The 20,284-nt window shown below is 41.5% G+C and overlaps 1 protein-coding gene across 1 annotated transcript in view; it reads left to right on the top strand.

Moving 5' to 3' along the window:
• Positions 1 to 20,284, top strand: part of LOC137382906 (probable E3 ubiquitin-protein ligase HECTD4) — a 361,123-nt gene that overhangs the window by 20,796 nt on the left and 320,043 nt on the right. The window contains exon 2 of the mRNA XM_068055483.1: positions 4,385 to 4,902. Coding sequence (XP_067911584.1) covers positions 4,385 to 4,902 — 518 coding nt within the window. The remainder of the gene's footprint in view (positions 1 to 4,384; positions 4,903 to 20,284) is intronic.

The raw sequence follows: 20,284 nt of genomic DNA, 5'->3' as shown, positions 1-20,284 counted from the left end.
CCTTACCTTTGAGTGAGTTGAATTTAATATGTACTGAAGATCTTGCTGGATTAATTGGTGGTGTTGACTTCCATCACGTTGAGAACTAGCTGGAAGAATGTTGCAAATACTGAACATTTAAAGAAAAATCTATTTAAAACTTGGTATTTTGGTAATGCTGTTATTGTACATGGTCTTAGAATTGTTTTGTTTGGTGATCCAAAATTTGGGCAGTGGGCTCCTTACTTGGGCTGCTTGTAACCTGAAGATATTTGGAATCTCTTTGCTAAGTGTTTTCTGATGTACTTCCCCATATGTTATGTTATTATGCTGTAACTTTATTAGAGCCTAGCGACCACAGGAAGTCCCAAAAGTCATTAATACGGAAGAGTCAACATTTTAGTGCATGTTTATTTCCTTTTATTAGTATTGATAAGTTATAATGTAAGCTCCTTATGGAGATACTAAATAAGAGTCTTGAGTAAATACATGCCTTGGTTTTGTTAGTTACTGCTGTGCATGCAGCTCACAAGTGAACAAATTATAGTTTTATGGCCCAGCCAAGTATCTCTGAATAGTCTCATACTTGAACACACTATCTCATTTAACACTTCCAATTTCAGTATTTAATTGAATGTGATGATATGCCAACTCATGAGTATATATTGCATGTACAAATGTACTGCCCCTGTGAGCCGTGTGCACGAGTAGACATATTGTTGTTATTGATCTATAATCTTGAGTAGCAAAATTGAAATAATTCTGCTGAGCCTGGCCGAGTGTATAGTTAATTTTCAAGTAGGGTCTATAATTATCTAAATATTCAATGGTATTGCAGACAGAGCAATTTTTAAATATTTTGATTTCTGACATGAGTATTGTTTGACTTGTTCGGTTTTTGTTGAATCCCTAAACTGTGAAGCTCTTGTTTATGTGGAATGTTGCCAGTTTCTGCCATAGAGACAGACACTCCTATCTCTGGTGCTATTAGTTTTTAGTTATCCTCTTGAAGATTGTGCAACAAAAACTGGCTGAGCTATGTGGTGCATGTATATGATTAAATTTATCTCATACGTGACCAGTAACACTACTTAAGTGAATTTTAATCAAGCTTCAAAACCCATTAAAAAAAAAAAAAAATTCTCATCCTTTTGTTCAAATCCCTCCGTGGCCTTGTCCCTCCCATACTCTAACCACTTCCAGCTCTATAATCCTTTGAGAGCACTGCATTCCTCCAATTCTGGCCTGTTGTCCATCCCCCCCACTTCCTTTGCTTTACCATTCACAGCTGTGCTTTCAGCCCTCTTAATAAGCTCTGAAAATCAGTAAACCTCTCTGCCCCTCCTCCTTTAAAGATACTCCCTAAAACCCACCTCTTTGACCAAGAGTTTGGTCACCTTTCCTAATGTGTCTCTCTTTGGCTCGGTGTGGATACTTGTCTAGTTATGTTCCTGTGAAACACCTTGGAATGTTTTGCTATGTAAAAGTGCGAATAAATGGGCAGCAACTTGTATTTATATAGTCCAGCCAATGGGGACTTCAATGTCAGTGGTTTACTGTAAAATGAATGAAACAGCACTGAGACTAAACCTATATATGTGTATCCCTGTAGCAAATGTAAATGTTGCCAGGACTGAGTGTTCAAACTGCTAGTACAGGTCAGTGATGCAGTGTCCACATTGCTGGCCTGTACAAAGCTTTGCCAGTCATTGGGGAAGACCCTGCAGTCCAGCAAGAGATTGTAAAATATGACTTAATGCTGAATTAAAAAAAATTCTTGTGCTGTGAAATGTATATGCTGATTCCACAACATTGAAAATCTGGAAAAATACAAAACCACTGCTTCTTGAGGGAGGTCTAATCTAAGAATGCTATTGATTGACATTAATATTCTTCTACTCTGTGGAGCAGATTTCACTGGGTCTCAGCTGGACTGAGATGTCGAATACTTCTTGGTGCTGGAATGTTTAAATTTGACAGGGATGCATCTTTCCCTGTGAAAGCAGCACTCTTGTAAGATAATATTGATAGGAAGATATTAACTGAAATAGGCCACAGCATCAAACTCCGCATCTGAAGGAGAAAGATGATTTAAAGTTTCATGCAAGTCCCTTTCAGATGTTAACTGATGTGTTCTAATGCAGATTCCCAGGTGTTTGTGGTCATGATGAAATAGATTTGAATTAAAAATGTTGGTTAAAGTGATCAGCTGGACTTAGTAGAGGATCTTCATTGCTATGTTCAACTATATTGGTAAATATTGCCTCAGGACTGAAATAGAGATGTTGAAAGTGCATATTTTGAAGCTTTTAGGAGCTATTAAGCAGTGGTGTCTGGGTCAATATTGGAATAGATGTCACTAAAAGTGTACATCTGATATGGGTATAATCTGCTTTATTGGGTACAATTTCAAAGCCCATAATGATTGACTGCTTTGAACCAGGGGCTTAGCTTTTTCACTCTTGGTCTCCTTCTGGAGATTAATCAAGAATGTAAGAAATCTTCATTTAAATGCCAGTGTTTTTAAAATTTCTGGTGATTTGGCAAATGGTTTAATTTGGGTGAGGAATCCACTTTGAGAGGAAAAATAGTATTATTGCATTTCATTATTCTGCAATCCAAAATTTATCTGCAGCTTTTACAATGTAAAAGTAAGTTAGATGAGTTTTTAAAAAAGCTGTTTTCTCAGAAATAAGATATTATTTGTCCACTCCTAGTGTCTTTGAATTCTCTGACAGTGCAGTAACCCAAACACTGCTTTCTATCCGGCTTCCTATCAAAAAATTAACTTGCTGTTTCCATAAACATATCAAATCTTCTGTGCTGAAACTTGTCTTGACTTTGATATTAAAGTGGGTCTGGCTGCTGATCAGTTTCTTCATCAAACAACTAGTAACAACTTGCATTTATACAGACTCTTTATTGTATAAAAATATTCCCAAGGCTCTTTACAGATGCATAAGCAGATTTTTAAAAATGGACATAAGCCAAAGGACTGGAAAGGAGAGGTGACTGGTCAAGGCAGTAAGTTTTAAGGAGGGTCTTGAAGGAGGAGATGGACGAGTTCCAGAGCATGGCACTTAGCTGAAGACAAGCCTGTCACTAGTGGGGTGAAGGTTTGGGAGATGCACAAGAGGCCAGAGTTAGAGGAATGATGTTCAAGGGGGCAGAGAGGAGGATTTGTAGGGTTGTATGAGGTTGCAGAGATGGTGAGGGCAAGGCCAAGAAGGAATTTAAACAAATGGGGAGAAAAAGAATTTATATTACGTAGCATCATACTTATGTCCTCAGGGCGTCTGTGTATTTTACAGTCCATTAATTACTTTTGAATTGAAGTCATGGTTATGTAGGTAAATGTGGAAGCTAATTTACCTATATGTCTTGACCTGTGATGGTAGTGCAGATGTGTGTCTGATGGGTGAGACTATTATTGAGATCTGTTGTGATTCCGCACACGAATGAATAGCCTGCTAACACAATTAAGCCTCATCCTGCCCTCACCCAACATTGACAGACATTAGTTTCCAGAATGAGTGCTGGATATCAATCAGCAGTGGGATTTATATATTATCTAGTTTGGGGTTGAGAGGCCAAGGTTGAATCTGAGACAGTATAGTTGATCTGTGTGACTATTACATACCAGGCAGTGCATTTATCCATTAAGCTAATGGAACAGCTCACTGAATGATCTCCCTATGTTTAGAGCATTGTAATCACACAAAATTTATACTTCTTTGCCTGAGTGTGCAATTTTGGTTCTCAGCCACGTGGTACAAATATAATTGAATATTCAAGGAACATTGAGATGGTGAGTACATTAAGTAGTTATTTCTTTGGCTTTATCTTGTCACAAATAATTGTGACATTACTACTTTGAATTACTGTTTGAATTACTGTTGTCTAATTACCTGACTAATATGGTTTGTTTTTCAGGTTTGTGGTAACTTGTTGAAATATGATAATTGGAGTTTGTTGGTTTTGTGTATTTTTTTTCCAGTGAGACTCATTATTTGGAAAACTCTGCATTGTGTGATGCCAGATAAGATGAAGTCTGTAGATACCATAGCATCATGTGATGCTTACAGGCCTCTTCACATCTGGTAGCTTTTATAATTTGAAACACCCCTTTCCCACTCTTGAAATTAAAAGCTTTTCTTTAAGGGAAGAAAACTCAGTATTGTATGATTTCCAGTATTTTCTCCGCTATCCTTCACTAAGATGCTTGTTAATATTTATCTCTGCCCTAATTTCTCATGTATGGCTTTGCACTAAATTTTGATAACATTCCCATGAAGTGCCTTAGAATGTTTTCCTACATTAATGGTGCTATATAAATGCAAGTTGTTGTCACAGATTAAAAACCATTTTCCATTACTGTGATGAAAAATCTTCTTTCAATTTTCAGATATTGACATTTGAAACCAAAAATCCTGAAGAGCTGGCAGAACGCTTGCGAGCTGTGTGCGGGAACCAGAGTAATGCATACGCACGACTACTTGAATATCGTCTCAATGCACTTAGAGGCCTGTGGAATGCACAACGACAATTAGCACTTGAAGAGCAGCATGAGCGTGAAAACTCCAGTGAAGAAGAGGCCATGTCCTTGCTCAAGCGGCAGGGCTTGCTGCAACAACCAGAACAGGCACCATTTACCTCCCGCATGGGCCTTTTATTGGTGTTCCCTTTGATCCAGTCACAAAGCAAAACTGACCCTTCCCTCTGTAACATCACTGCTGAGGTGCTCCTGAACTGCCTTAGAGATTGCCAGCCTCTGAGCCTCACAAAAGAACCTGCTGACTGTCTGAATGGTCTGGAGGCCCTCCTCTGCTCCTGGTTAGAAGAATCACCTGCTTTCGGTCAATCAATCCCATGGAAACAGAAAGAAAATGCTGCGGCTGCGCTGGTAGCTCTTGCCTGTGCAAGGTAGGAGCAATCTGGCATATCTTCAAATTGTAATAACTGGAAATATTTTTCATATACACTGTAACAATGTCATTGATGACATTGTCTTCTTTAGCATGCTATGAAGGACAGGAAATAACATTTTGGAAAATACCAGTATAATAAAAACAAATTCCACATGGAAGAAAGTGCTTTCATCGCTGACATGATAACTTGTGTCCATGTTTGACAATATTCATGTCCTCCATTTTCCCCGGAGAACACAATCTCTGTATACCTATCAGTCCACCCATGATTATGTGCTGATGTTTTGAGTGGTAGTTCACAAGCTGCTTCTAACCAAAGACGGTATATCTGGTACCAGTTATTTTGAATAGACAGAAAATGCTGGAAATAGTCAATCAGTACCTATAAGAAAAGACAGGTTACACACCTAAAATCACATAACTTGTCTTTTCTCTGCAGATGGGCCTGTTGTATATTTTACATTTCATCCATTTGTTGTTTTTGCATAATTTTATCTATTCTGATTGTTCTGTACTGTTGGGCCACATTCAGTATTCCACTTTGGAATTGTACTAAGAATAGCTTAGGACACTATACTTCAAAACTATCTATCATTAGAACATGTCTCTTCTGAAGCTGAAAAGTGCCAAGCCTTGCGTGGCTGCTTCTTTGTGGCTGACTTCGATAACCTCCCCAAACTTCCAAATTCCCTGACGGGTGGAGAATGCAGAAAGCAACCTGCCCATAGTCTGGCCAAAAAAAAACTCAAACACAGGTACTGGGAGGTAGGGTGCTCTCCAATCCAAATGAATGTCCGAGACCAAGAACAAATAGGTTCAGTGTCTATACTGTTCCTGCTCCAGTGATGATGGGGTTGGTAGAGGGTGTTGGTGCTGGTGCCAGTGTCAGCAGATCTCATGCGTCGAAGTGCTTCTGCAATTACCATGTCGGACGGGGTTTGGGGGGGAGGGGTTGTGTGTGTACATTATATATTGAAACTGTTGTATAATTGCAATATTCTAATATACCTGGGTGATGTCAGAACAACATTGTGACTCATTAACTTAAGTGGTATCTTATCTAACAATACATAAATCAACTGATCTTCGTCTCTTTTGTGAAAACAATTCCTAAAGTTATATCGCTGCGTGGCACTGCAGTGGACTTCTAGGTAAGGATAAGTTTTTTTTTGTGCACTCTTTGAACAAATAACATTCCTCTTTGCCCCTCTGAGTAATGAGGACTAGACACATCCTCTAATTGGAGCTTATGGCTGCAGTGGAGTCTTGCAACACACAAAATGAGCATTTGCTGTCGACCACCAAGCAGCAGATTGATAGTATGTAATAAATTATGTTCCCTACCAATTCCCTCCCTGACCTGACTGTTCCTTTGCACTTCACAGATTCATGATCATCTCCCCTACTGCCAATTGGATACTGTTTCAGATTTTTCTCCCCTTCCCATCCTTAGTTGGGAGCATCTTCACCCATCAACCAGTATTTTAAATCTCAACATAGCACACTGCAGCCCTGTTGAATAAATTATTTTCCTTAAAAACCTCCACCCCAGTGATCAGCAACTTGAATTCACACTTTGCCGTTCCAACCAATTCCTCCTTTCCTGCCCCCAGTAGTGAATATTCAACCTGCACACTGCTACATGAAACAATTTGGGAATTCTACAAACACCCTACCCCCAAAGCAGCTTTCTGTCCTTGGATAACCCCAATGTACTTGACCCACCCCCTACTGAGGAGTATTGCTGCCTTCCTTGGACCCCCTCCACAGAGTAGAATATTAACTTTGTAATGGTTTGTAATTTGAAGGCTGCTATCAGGGTGTTTAGATTATGCAAGAACAAGTTGAACAGAATTTTTATGGTTAATGTAATTTGAAAGTAAATGTTGAGCTAAAGAATGTTCTTTATGTCTGCAATTGGACAACATTTGCTAAATAATCTGCAGTGTGCTAAGAGTTACGCTGACAACCAATTTAAGAATATGTCAGTAGGGCTCGCACTGTGGCGTATAAGCACATACTGGAAGCGACATACATAGGGCCCTGTTCTTTGCAGACAGAAAGAACATGTACACATTGTGCCTGTTTCAGCTAAACAAAAGTGACAGCCATTCGCTGGCTCATTCCTCAGGACAATGCCTTGACCAATCAGAGTCAAGCTCCCTGGTTTAAATTTGAAACAAAGCTTGGCAGTTAACTGTCAGTCACTATAAACTGGTGCATTCTCCATGGCAACGCCTCTACCAGAGTTCACTTGCCAACCAATCAGCGCTCTCTTCTCGTGCAGTGCAAGTTGTTTTCCCTTGCATTGTTCTTGTGTATTGTCCTGATGAGTGCGAGACGAAAAGCTTTGACAACATGTCTCTGTTTTCAGCAATTAAGTAAATAAACAATTATTAATAAAGGTATGAAAGATAACTTCATTGAAAAGAAAAAAGGAAGTATAGAAAGATAAATAAACTTTTAGCACAACTGCTATAACACCAAATTCGTCTGTTCACGACATCTCCCTAAAATGGTATAGTTCTCCCTTGGTACATGCGTCGCCAAGTCTCTGGAGAACCTTGTACAGGGGGTGGATTCTCCGGTCAGTCACTCCGATGTCCCTTCCTCCGTCATCAGTGGTTGACTAGTCCACCCAGGCCACCGCCTCGAACGTTGGATGCTGTGCCCCTTTAAGTCCAATTTCTGGCTCCATTTCAGCTTTGAGGTTTCCATCCAGACTTTCTCAAAACAAGAGTCCGACAGCCATGAGTCCTTTATCAGATTCTTCTCACAGGCACTGCAAGGCTGTTGACACATTCTTTGATTGTCTGTCTCATCTGCCATCAATTAGGTTCTACTGTCCGTCAATTAAACTCCATCTTCTGATACCACACCATAGTGGATCACCCATGTGCAAGGCCATCCATTGGCCTGGCTTGTAAGTCCAAAGGTCACTGAATGCTGTAAGAACTGACTCCTGTTGAAACATTAGGAAACAATCTATATTTTTCAAGAAGAGAAAAACAGTAGTTTAAACAAAACAACAGCTGTGCATGGCCTGCTGACCGTGAAAACAAAAGGAAAAAGTTCTTGGGGGGAAAAACAAGTTAATATTTGTACTGATTGCCATTGATTACATAATTGTTTACTTGACTTAATCAGAGTACAATTACACTTGGTTTTAAATCAATTTCTACAAAGTAATCCTTAAAAATTCACTACAGGTTTAATACAGGCTTTAAAAAAAAAAGCAAAAGCAAGGCAGAAGTACAATGCAAAAACATGAAGTATAAAAAGTAGTGGCTGCAGGCTGCAGCCTCCCCTCTTTAAAATACAAATTACAGCAGTATTTTATAATCAAGATAACTATTTTTTGAAATTTATCCAGTTGGAATGATCTTATATCCCACTGGGGTTTCAAAGCTCGTAAAGGTTGCATTTTGAGTTCAGTTACTCGTGAGGGCAACTGTTGGTACATTTTATTTATGCGTTGTGTACAGCAGTTAACTAACAGACAGAATTACAGTAATTGAACAAAGACTAAAACATGCGATAGGTGTGATATGTCCCTTCATTCTATCCTTTACACTAATTTCTGTGATATTATGATGGTAAATATCAATTCTCAGTCACCAAGTCTGACAGGTGTTTCTGGGGTAAAACTTTGGGAACAGGGCATAGCTTTTCATTTCCATGATATCCTTTTCTATGGTGGTGTAACAGTATTCCCCTTCTATATATGCAGTTTGTGTCGGCTTTAGGTCAGCTGTAACAGCCTCCATTGTGTAGTTTACTAGTGTTTGATTAAACCCACACGTTGCTTAAGGATGGTCCCTTATCTACATTTTGTTCTGATAGAAGCTATTTTCACTGACTGCTCTGAAGGTCTCACCCTTTTACTGCAAGCATTTTAAAACTTGACACAATCTCCCAGAATCCCTCTACCTTGGCATCTTGTCTACACTGTGCCCTATTTCCTAAGTTGCTCCACTTCACTGTACTACAAAGAAGGGTTCGATAAAGCTAAATGTCTGTTAGTTTATAATAGATAAATACAGTTAGTCTTCTGGTTAGTAATGTTGTAGTAACCTAATAATCGTAAAAGTCCCCCAGTTGAGGGGAAGATATCCTTATCGACTTATGGACTTAAAAGATTCTCCATCTCCCTCTTTACCTGTATCCATCTTGTGGATAGTCCTTGCTAAGTATGATTTTCCTAGCTCTTCAACTGTCTCTCTGAACTTTAATTTTACTCCCTTTGACCATTACCAATGTGTTTAATTTATCCTAATTATTGTGAAGTCAGTTTATCTATGGAATATGACTTGATAACTTGGAATGTTGTTTCACTCTACTGACCACATTACCTATTTCATGCCACGCTGTTGCTAAGCATGTCTGGGATCCATTCTCAAGTGTATTTCACCATGCATTCCCACATGTTAGTTCACATGTGACATCACATTTACACGCACACACTGGTATCCCAATCATGCCACACATTCATGACTCTCAGGTGATCTTATCAAAAGTTCAGGAAGGGTGGGGTGGGGGGGGGGTGGTGGTTGTCTGTCTGTCAGATCTTTGCTAATGTCCCTAATGTCACGGGTAGCGGCTATCAAATGCAGCTGTCTTTAAAAAGGCAAGGATACAAATATCTCCGAGAAAGCTATCAAATTGCCAGTCTTATCTGCACTTTGCTGATTTTCACTGGAAAGTTATGGACTACTTGGAAATTCCACACTACATTAATTTAATCCTAACCCTAATGCCTCCTTTCAATTCTCCACTCTCAGATACTCTGCTCTCCCAATCCTTCAGTATCCTTGACCTTCCTGCTCTTGCCGCCATTCCAGGCTTGATTCCCTCTTCGATAAGCCTACAGCTTTTCTCTCTGCCCATTGGCATCCTCAGATGGGCTTATCGAGGCACTAGGTGCTGGCTCGTAATGAGCAGCAACCCCAATTGTTCCATCCCACACACTCATCGACTTTCCAGTCCAATGTGCATGCTTGGGGGCTAATCTTGCCAATCATCCTCTCCCACTTGCCCCTCCCATTGCTGAGCCTGTGGACTCTGCCAGCATATCAGCGCTCACAACCTCTCTATGCATCTCCCTCCAGAATGTCCGTTCACTTGTGAAAAAGGCCCTTACCATCCATGAACTTATCATGGATGATTGCATCGACATCATAAGGGAAACCTGGCTGAGGGTGATGGCTCCTTGCTACTTAATGTAGCCCCTCTGTCTGGTTGCATCCTCCACCACTTGCCCTGTCAAGATTGTCACAGTGGTGTGGTGCTTATCACCAGATCACACCTCAGCCTGACCTCCTACTCCTCTGGCACTTTCTCCTTTGAGCAGCTCAGCTTGTTCCACCCCTCTCTCCTCTCTTGTAAAATCATCGTTCTTGACTGCCTAGTATGATTTTTAAAAGAAATTTCTCAGCAAGGTATCTTCACTGCTTTCCCCTCTCGCCCCTGCACCGTGCTTTCTCGCTCTTGGTGATTTCAATCTCCATCTCAACTCCTCATGTTCTTTCTCTTTTAAGTTCACTGCCTTCTTATCCTCCCTAAATCTCTCCCTGCATGTAAAATCCCTGATCCATGTTCATGGCCACCCCCTTGACCTTGCCATCTCATGTGATCTTGCTGTTCCCATTGTAACAATTACAGATAAGACCATCTCTGATCACTTTGTTGTGTCACTGTCCACCTACATCCCTCTTCCATGCCCCAACCCTACCTCATTCTGTATCCATCCCTGGTGGGGAAAAACTACCCCCATTCACTTACAACTGCACTTCAAAAATCCCAACTGTTTATTTTTGGCCCTCCATTTGCCACATTTCTGCAGCTACAACTGCACCCTCCCCTCCACCTTTGATGCCCTAATTCCCAATAAAAAAATCAGTGTCTCATGCTGGCCATTCCCCTGGTATGGCCTTCCTCTAAAGTCCAAGGGGAGCAGACTCGAAAGGATATGGTGGTCAATTGGTTCAGCCATTCACCACCAGATCTGGCTGCATTACTTAAAACGCTATCTTGTCCTGTTTGCATCTGGTAAAACTGCTCATTATTCCCAGGATCATCCTTCAGTGCAAAGATAACAGCCGGCTTTTCTCTGCTGCAAACCGTCGTCTTAAACCCCTCCACCCTCCTCCAACAATAAGTGCGAGGAGCTCATGGACGACTTTGTCACTAAGATCGAGACCATCCAATCAGCTGCCTGTGCTGCATCCCTCCTTTCCATTAGCCCATCTGGCCAAACTTCCTATAATGCTCCCCCTGCCCTAGCCCTGAACTTGCATCTTTATCTAGTTTCTCTCCTATCTATCCATAATGCCCTCTCTGAGCTGATCTTGTCCGTGAGACCCACCTCCTGTTCCTTTGATCATATTGCTAAACTGCTGATCACCCGACTTCCCCTCCTGGTCTCCATGTTAGTTGAAATTGTAAATAGTTCTGTCTCTCCAGGTGTTATCCCTCTCCCCTTTAAATCTGCCATCATTTCCCGCCACCCCCCAAAAAAAACCTTGGCCCCACTACCCTTGCAAACTACCGTCCCATCTCCAACACCTCTTTCATCTCCCAAGTCCTTGGAGGTGTTCTCGTCTTCCAAATCCTTTCCCATCTTTCCTTGAGCTCCATGTTTGAATCCTGTCAATCAGGTTTCCACCTCTGCCATAGTACTGAAACAACTCTTATCAAAGTCACAAATGACATGCTGTGTCACTAACAAAGGTAAGCTTTTCCTTCTTGTCCTCCTTGACCTGTTTGCAACCTTTAACAGTTGACCACAATATCCTCTTCCAACACCTCCATTGTCGTCAAGTTGGTTCGGACTGCTCTCATCCGGTTCCATTCTTATCTAAGTATAGCCAGAGAATCACTTGCAGTGGCTTCTCTTCCTGCTCCTGCACTGTTACCTCTGGTGTCCCCTTTACATCATCCAAAAGCACGGTTAGCTTTCCCTTATGCCGACGACACTCAGCTCTACCTCACTACCACTTCTGTTGACCCCTCCACTGTTGCTAAATTATCAGACTGCTTGTCCAACATCCAGTATGGATGAGCAGAAATTTCCTCCAATTAAATATTGGGAAGACTGAAGCCATTGTTTTGGTCCCCACTCCAAGCTCAGTTCCCTAGCTACTGACTCCATCCCTCTCCCTGGCAACAGTCTAAGATTAAGCCTGTCTGTTCACAACTTAGGTGTCACATTTGACCCTGAGATGAGCTTCCAATCTTGTATTTGTTCACACAATAAGACTGCCTATTTGCACCTCTAACATCCTCCGACCTCACCCCATCTCAGCTCATCAGCTGCTGAAACCCTTATTCATGCCTTTGTTAACTCTAGACTTGACTATTCCAATGCACTGTTGGCTGCTGTCCCACATTCTACCCTCCGTTAACTTGAAGTCATCCAAAACTCTGCTGCTTGTGTCCTATTCCCCTATCATCCCTGCGCTCGCTGACTGACATTGGCTCCCAGTCAAGCAGTGTATTGATTTTAAAATTCTTATCCTTGTTTTCAAATCCCTCCATGGTCTCACCCCTCCCTATCTCTAATCTCCAGCCCCACAACCTCCAAGGTATCTGCATTCCTCTAATTCTGGCCTCTTGTGCATCCCGGATTTTAATTGCTCCACCATTCGCGGCCACACCTTTCGTTGCCAAGGTCGCAAACTCTGGAATAACTTCCCTACACCTCTCCACGTTGCTTTCCTCCTTTAGGGTACTCCTTAAAACCTAGCCCTTTGACCAAGCTTTTGGTTATCTGACCTAATATCTCCTTTTGTAGCTTGGTCTCATTCTTTGTTTTATAATGCTCCTGTGAAGCGCTTTGGGACGTTTCATTACGTTAAAGCTGCTATGTAAATACAAGTTGTAGTAGTAGCAGCACCAGCAGGAGAGGAAGACATTGAAGTAGGTTAGCAGCAGAGATTTTAGACATTGGTTGTAACTCACAAACTATAATTTCAATTTGGCCAGTCCTACAGTTTTAAGCTGGAAGTATTACAGCAGAGGTTGAAGAAGGGTGTTTCACTCCTTGTCCTTTTGCATTGAGATTTGAGTAATTTATATTTTTCATAAATGATTTGAGTTTTGTAATGCCCAAAGTGAGAAATATTAATTGAGGATTTAAATGTTTCCTCATTCACCTTCCCTCTTTTCTCCTTTCAGCACAGTTTTACATTGACTATTTATCTAAACTGTGTGTGTTCAATATTAAGTGTAAAGCAATTATGCTCAGAAGTACTCTCCACATCAGCCATGTTGATGGTTTCTGTGACTGAAAGTTGATATGGAAAAGTGTTGGTATTGAACTGTGCATTCAAGGGAAAGAATGACCTTGCATTTAAATAACATTGGTTTGAGACTGCTGACTTGCTATTCAGCTGACCAGCTACTTCAACTGCCTCAAACTGATCTGGGTTCAAACTGAGGCTAATTCACTGCACCACCAGCCCTACTAAATGTACTGATTAATGCTCAAAACTATTTTGTATATGTGGCTTGTGACATAGTTTCTTCCTTTAGAGCAAAGTTTGTGGTTTGAATGGTGATCATGAATCAACATTTTGCTCAAATAAAGAACTCGAGTGCATTGATGATGAATGCTGCCGGCAGCTACAAAGCATTTCTACCAAGCATAGAGTTCCATATTTTACTCAATTATCCAAATTATTGTGCCCAACAAAGCCATAAATAATATACATAGGGTAGTTGATATTTCAGCAATGTTAAGTTTTCCAAACAAAAATGCAGAGGGCAGACAGCCTGAAAATGTTAATGCTGTTGCTCCAGTTCATGCTGAGTTTATGCAATAATATACATGTTGATGCTATATTCAGTGAATATAAGTCACAGATAATTTCTCTGGAGAGCTGGCATGGACTCGATGGGCCAAATGGCAGCCTCCTGTACCGTAAATGACTCTCTAATTCAGAGAAATCTAAATGACAGCCTGTGATTGTCAGATTCAGCTGCAGGGAGGAATGATTTCCTTGACCGTTTTGCCTAAAGCGGACCTTTAAAATTAGGCTGAATAAGCAGGGAAAAGCAAATTCCTTAATACGCATTTTTTCCCAGCATAAGCAGGTACATGGAATTTTTTTTACTGCTGTTGCTTAATGCAGTACTTGAATTTTAAAAAGAACATGAGTCAGTGGACCAGTCATTTTTATTGCAGGTAAGGGATTTCTGCCAAGCAAGCATGTGGGATTTTGCCAGGCAACAAAGCTTGAATTTTGAGCCTCATGCCTAGGAGAAAAAAACTTTGATTTATTAAAGCAAAGCTGGAAAGCAGCTGAGTTTTCCTGTTCTGGAGTTGCATTTGACAGGAATGATTGATTATCTAGGGAAATTGAGCATGTTTTTCTGTCTGCATGAGTCTTCCCAGGATAGTTTTGAAAGAACATTTACTGTACATGCCAGGGTGTATGTCTTATCTCGGGAGAGTCGTTGCAACTTGGTCTTAAACTGCAGTCACATGCAGGTGCAGTGTGACATCAGTCTGGAGAACTTTGCAATTAAGTCTTGCATTGAAATGCTGCGAGCATTCTTGTAGCGTTTGAGTGATTTAGCTAATAGTTGGCTTGACTAGGATATTTTTTTTTTAAATGTTGCCTGATGAGCTGTGGCTCTTGAAAAGACTTCTACCTGCAGAAATAAGAAATGTGGACCTTAAGATCAATCATTACAGAAAAATGCTGTAATTAAGTTTCAGACCTATTAGACATTTGCTTCACTCAGGCAGGTCTGATCTCAAATGTAAAGTTAGAAAGCACATGCGCCTCTGAATCAGAAGGTTAAGAGTTCAGGTCCCACTAGAGATGAGCATGTAATCCAGCCTGACACCGCAGTACAATATTCCACAGCACTGCATTATTTGTTAGAGGTCCCATCTTTCGCATGAGATGTTGAACCGAGGCCCGTCTACCCCCCTGGGTGTAAAAAAAACCCCATGGTATTCCAAGAAGAGCAGGGGAGTTCTCTACAGTGTCTTGTCAATACTTATCCCTCAATCAACATCGTTAGAACCTATCTGGTCATTATCTCATTGTTGTTTGTGGGAACTTTCTGTGTGCAAATTAGCTGCTGCATGTCCCACATTACAACAAGGATTACACCTTCTAAAGTAGTTTATTGACTGTTCAACACTTTGGGACATTCTGCAGTTGTGCAAAGTGGTTTATAAATGCAAGTTCCTTTTTTATGCATTCCACAATTCCATTACTGTACAAGAAGAAGGCATGAGACTTGCTCCAAGATATAACTTTACCTGTAGTGGCTTGATTATTTTGACTTTTTTGGCATTAAGCTTCTTGCTTCCTTCCGCACCACCACCTCAAAGTAAATGGAGAATTTGTTTATAAAGAATTGTAGGTGCAAATCTATGTTCTACCATACTGTTGCAGTGTTGCTAGATAAACCTTCCATGATTGTTGCGGTGGTCATTGTGCTATCATCAGACATGCATGCTAATCTCTAGCTGTGCATATTGCTCCTGTAATTCATTTCATTGTTTGTCTTTTGTTTTTGTAATATGTACCAGTTATCTTGCTGTCAAATTTAGATTAGATTAGAGATACAGCACTGAAACAGGCCCTTCAGCCCACCGAGTCTGTGCTGACCATCAACCACCCATTTATACTAATCCTACATTCCTACCAAACATCCCCACCTGTCCCTATCTTTCCCTACCACCTACCTATACTAGTGACAATTTATAATGGCCAATTTACCTATCAACCTGCAAGTCTTTTGGCTTGTGGGAGGAAACCGGAGCACCCGGAGAAAACCCACGCAGACACAGGGAGAACTTGCAAACTCCACACAGGCAGTACCCAGAATCGAACCCGGGTCCCTGGAGCTGTGAGGCTGCAGTGCTAACCACTGCGCCACTGTGCCGCCCCTTCCCTGTATATATCGTGGGGTGGATTTAGCAAATTGGATGACTGTGTAAATCCTTTGTGCGCATTCAGTTGTACTAAAGTCCCAAGTTAAGACATTGGAACAAGTGCTTGTTTGCACTAAGTGCTAATCCATATTTGCTGACTTGGTTTCAGACCTTCTATGATATCAGGGGAGGTTCTTAACATATCAGTGGTCAAGATGTTAGGTGTGAGGGCTGAGAGACTGGACTGAAAATAGTGGCCCTGACAGTGATGGCTAGCTTTTCTATTTGCAACTGCCAGCACGGAGTGGTTGAGGCGGGATGTGGGGTACTTGGGGGAAATACTCTCATGGTGAGTGTTGGTCCCTACAGCACTGATTTTATTTCATGGGATTGCCTCCAATCAGACACTTGCCACTGGAGGTCAGGCTCTTAAAATTCGATGCGAATGGTCAAAATGTTTTTTACCATGTGTTTGAAACAAGCTATGTGGTTCTTTACAGGTCCACAAAAGAATTGTGGTGTTAACGTCCCACTCTTAACTAGTCCTGGGGCATATTATTCTTTGTAATACCTTTATTGTACAGCTTCCCAGCATGAATATACTTTGTTACATAAAAGCTGCAGAACAGACTTTTCTGTGACTTTGTTTGTAATGCTTAGTTTGGTACTGAAAGAGTTTCTGCATGGGTTGAAGGCAAATAAAATTTTAAACAAGGTGTCCTCTGGATTTTGTTAGTTCATTCGTGATCTTTCAAGAACAGAATAGTACCAGATTACTATAATTAATTTTTACAGGAATAGTAGCATAGTGGTTATGTTACTGGACTAGTAATCCAGAGGCGTGAGTTTAAATCCCACTGTGGCAACTGGGGAAAATTCATTAAATAAATCTGGAATAAAATGTTAGTCTCCGTAATGGTGACCATAAAACTCCCGGATTGTTGTAAAAACCGATCTGGTTCACTAATGTCCTTTTTAGGGAAGGAAATTTGCTGTCCTTACCCAGTCTGGCCTACACGTGACTCCAGTCCCACAACAACATGGTTGACTCTTAACTGCCCTCTGAAATGACACAGCAAGCCACTCATTTGATCTTTCTGTTTGATACAACTAAGAACAAAATCGGGCGGACCACCCAGCATTGACCTCTGCATCGGATATGACAAAAGGCACAGTGTGCCCAGCAATGTTCCCTCTAATTTCTTTTGGCATCTGCGCATGACTTATTTCGGTGCACAGCCCCTTTTAAATTTTTTTCTGTGGCTGTGCATGCACTAAATCAGAGGAGTCAACTTGTGCTCGGTCTGCGTGGGGCCGTTCGCGTTGGACTTTTCACGTTGGACTGTGCAGCTTACAGGGAATATTGGTGCTCAGCCAGCCTTGCAAAGTCCTTCCTAATCCCTGGGCATTTGTGCCAACGTTGGGAGAGCTGTCCCACAAACTAGTCAAGCAACAGTCTGTTATAGTCATACTCAAAATTGTACCTTACAGCCAATATCCCAGTCTCCTACATCACAATCCCTGGTATGTCCTACCCAACAATAGGACACACCCACCAGAGGTGGCGGCACAGTGATATACAGCTGGGAGGGAGTGGCCCTGGGAGTGCTCAACATTCGACCCAACGAGGTCTCTTGGCATTAGGTCAAACGTAGGCCAGGAAACTTCTTGCTAATTACCACGTACTGCCCTTCCTCAACTGATGACTCTGTACTCCTCCATGTTGAGCAATACTTGGTAGAGGCATTGAGGATAGCAAAGTCTCAATGTCCTGAGTTTGGGACATTAATGTCCATCACCAAGAGTGGCACAGTAGTGAACCAGATGGGTTTTTACAACAATTTGGCAGTTTTATGGTCACCATTACTGAGACTAACTTTTTATTCCAGATTTATTTAATGAATTTTCCCCAGTTGCCGCGGTGGGATTTAAACTCATGCCTCTGGATTACTAGTCCAGTAGCATAACCACTATGCTACTATTCCTGTAAGTCCTGAAGGAAATATCTGCAAGCCTGGTGGTGAGAACACCAATGTGAGGGAAAAACCTACTTCACCTAGTCCTCACCAACCTATCTGTCGCAAGTTCATCTGTCCATGACAGTATTAGTAGTAGTGACCACCGTACAGCCCTTGTGGCGATGAGGTTTCGCCTTCATACTGAGGGAACCCTCCATCGTGTTGTGTGGCGCTACCACCATGTTAAATGGGATAGATTTGGAACAGGTAACTGAGAGAAAAATACTGCAGATACTGGAACTCTGAAAGGAGAACAGAAAGTGTTGAAAATACTCAGCAGCATCTGTGGAGCGAGAAACAGAATTAATGTTTCAGGTCGATGACCTTTCATCAGAACTGGCAAAGGTTAGAAATGTAACAGTCTTTGAGCAAGTGAAAGGGGTGGGGAGGGAAAGAGTAACAAAAGGGAAGGTCTGTGATAGGACGGAGGGCAAGGAGAGATTAAATGACTGTGAAATGTCATGGAATAAAAGGCAAAAGGAGTGATAAATAGTTTGTACAAAACACAAAGCATTTGTTCAGTGAGAGTGCTAATGGCAGAATAATGAACAGCTGTGTCCGAAAGGAAAAACATGAAAAATAAGTTTAAGACTAGCACGTTGTCAGGCAAGCCCCCCACCTGCCAAGACTTGAGGCACACATTATCTTGCCACATGAACATTAAAACTTAAAATTGCAAGCCCCTGACTGGAAAGATATTTGCGTAGTAACAGACAGTGTTGGAACAATGGGGACCCAGTTGTTGCATCCCCAATACACAGAAGTAGTGGTCAGACCGGTTTTAGTCACATGACTGACTGTTGGAGTTTTTTTGAACTTGCAACAGGGAAAGAAATCAGAAAGCACTTTTCTCCTGGACTGAGAACATCTCTCTCCTGTCAGCTCTCATCTCGCTCACCCCAGCATCGGAAACCATAGAAGACATATGAGCACTAAGAGAAAAATCTCCCGCAGCGAACAAGGTTTAAGAAGAATACTGGGCCCCAATGAAAAGTAAGAGCTGTCTACAATCAAGGACTCTACGGTGAGCTGGAAATACAGACACCGTAACAAGAAACCCCCTTTAGAGACCGCCTCAAACCCCTTCATTTTATTTATTTTTTCTGTCCCTATTTTCATGTGTTTATCGCATGTGCATGCGAGCGTGGGCGCGTCGTATATCCATAGGCGTGAACCATATTAGAGTTTAAGTTTAAGGTTTAATAAATTTCACTTTTCTCCTTTAAACTGAAGAAAGCCTGTTTATGCTAATTTTTTTGCCTTATAATTGGAAAGTTGTGAACAAGGATTCACAAAGGGGGAGCTCAAAACACTGTTTAAAATTAAATCCTGTTACAATAAGACCAGGTGATGACAGTAACAGACCCCCAGACACCTTTCTCACCTGGTCGTAACAACGTGGTTAAAAAAAAAGATAATGCGACTCTTGGTCTGAAATTATTGAAATCAATATTGAGTCCAGAAGTCTGCAAAGTGCCTAATCAGAAGATGAGGTGCTGTTCCTCGAGCTTGCGTTGAGCTTCACTGGAACACGGCAGCAGACCGAGGACAGAAATGTGGGCGTGAGAGCAGGGTGGTGAATTAAAATGGCAAGCAAGTGGAAGCTCGAGGTCATGCTTGCGGACCGAGCAGAGGCTTATGACTCTGGTTTGCAATACATGCACACGTGCAGCGAGGATTCAGTGAGATCCATTCTGCCACAAGAAATCTGATAGAGCAGACCATTGGTATCCTGGAACAATGATTCTGGACCACACTGGAGGCGCCCTGCAGTATTCAGCTGAACAGGTTTCAAGATTTGTCACGGATGCTGCACAAACTTGCCATCATCAGAGAATAGCCCTTGTCAACACTTAGAATGTGAGGAGCTGGAGGAGGTGGCAAAAGAGGATGGGAGGCTGCAGTCTTGACAGACCCAGCTGTATGTGAGCAACTAATGCCCAGGAAACCTGACCCCAATTCCCCATTCACCAACTGTCCCATACTCCTTCCCTCTGTCATCGACTGTCACACCATCCTCTTGTCCACAGTGCAAAAATAAAAGCCAAAATAAATATTTCAATCCAAATTTATAAATGAAATCATGTCATATTGCATCCAAAAATAAAGTAATCATCCTTGTTTGGATGTGAATGTCATGGGTATCATTTGTTTGCAGACAATACAAAAATTAGCTATGTGGCTGGTGAAGAAAGCTGTTGACTGCAGGAAAATATCATCAGACTAATCAGGTGGGCAGAACAGTGGTAAATGGAGTTCAATTTGCATTTGGGGAAGGTTAACAAGGCAAGGGGATACACACATGGTAGGATATTGAAGTGTAGAGGAACAGTGTGTATGTCCATAGATCCCTGAAGGCAGCAGGGCAGGTAGATAAGGTGGTCAAGAAGGCATATGGGATACTCGCCTTTATTAGCTGAGGTGTGGAATATAGAGCTGGGGGGTTATGCTGCAGTTCAATATTA

Source organism: Heterodontus francisci, chromosome 23 (genome assembly GCF_036365525.1).
Source record: "Heterodontus francisci isolate sHetFra1 chromosome 23, sHetFra1.hap1, whole genome shotgun sequence".
NCBI lineage: Eukaryota > Metazoa > Chordata > Chondrichthyes > Heterodontiformes > Heterodontidae > Heterodontus > Heterodontus francisci.
The sequence above is the reverse complement of the archived record's forward strand: the minus strand, read 5'-3'. Positions and strand labels throughout refer to the sequence as shown.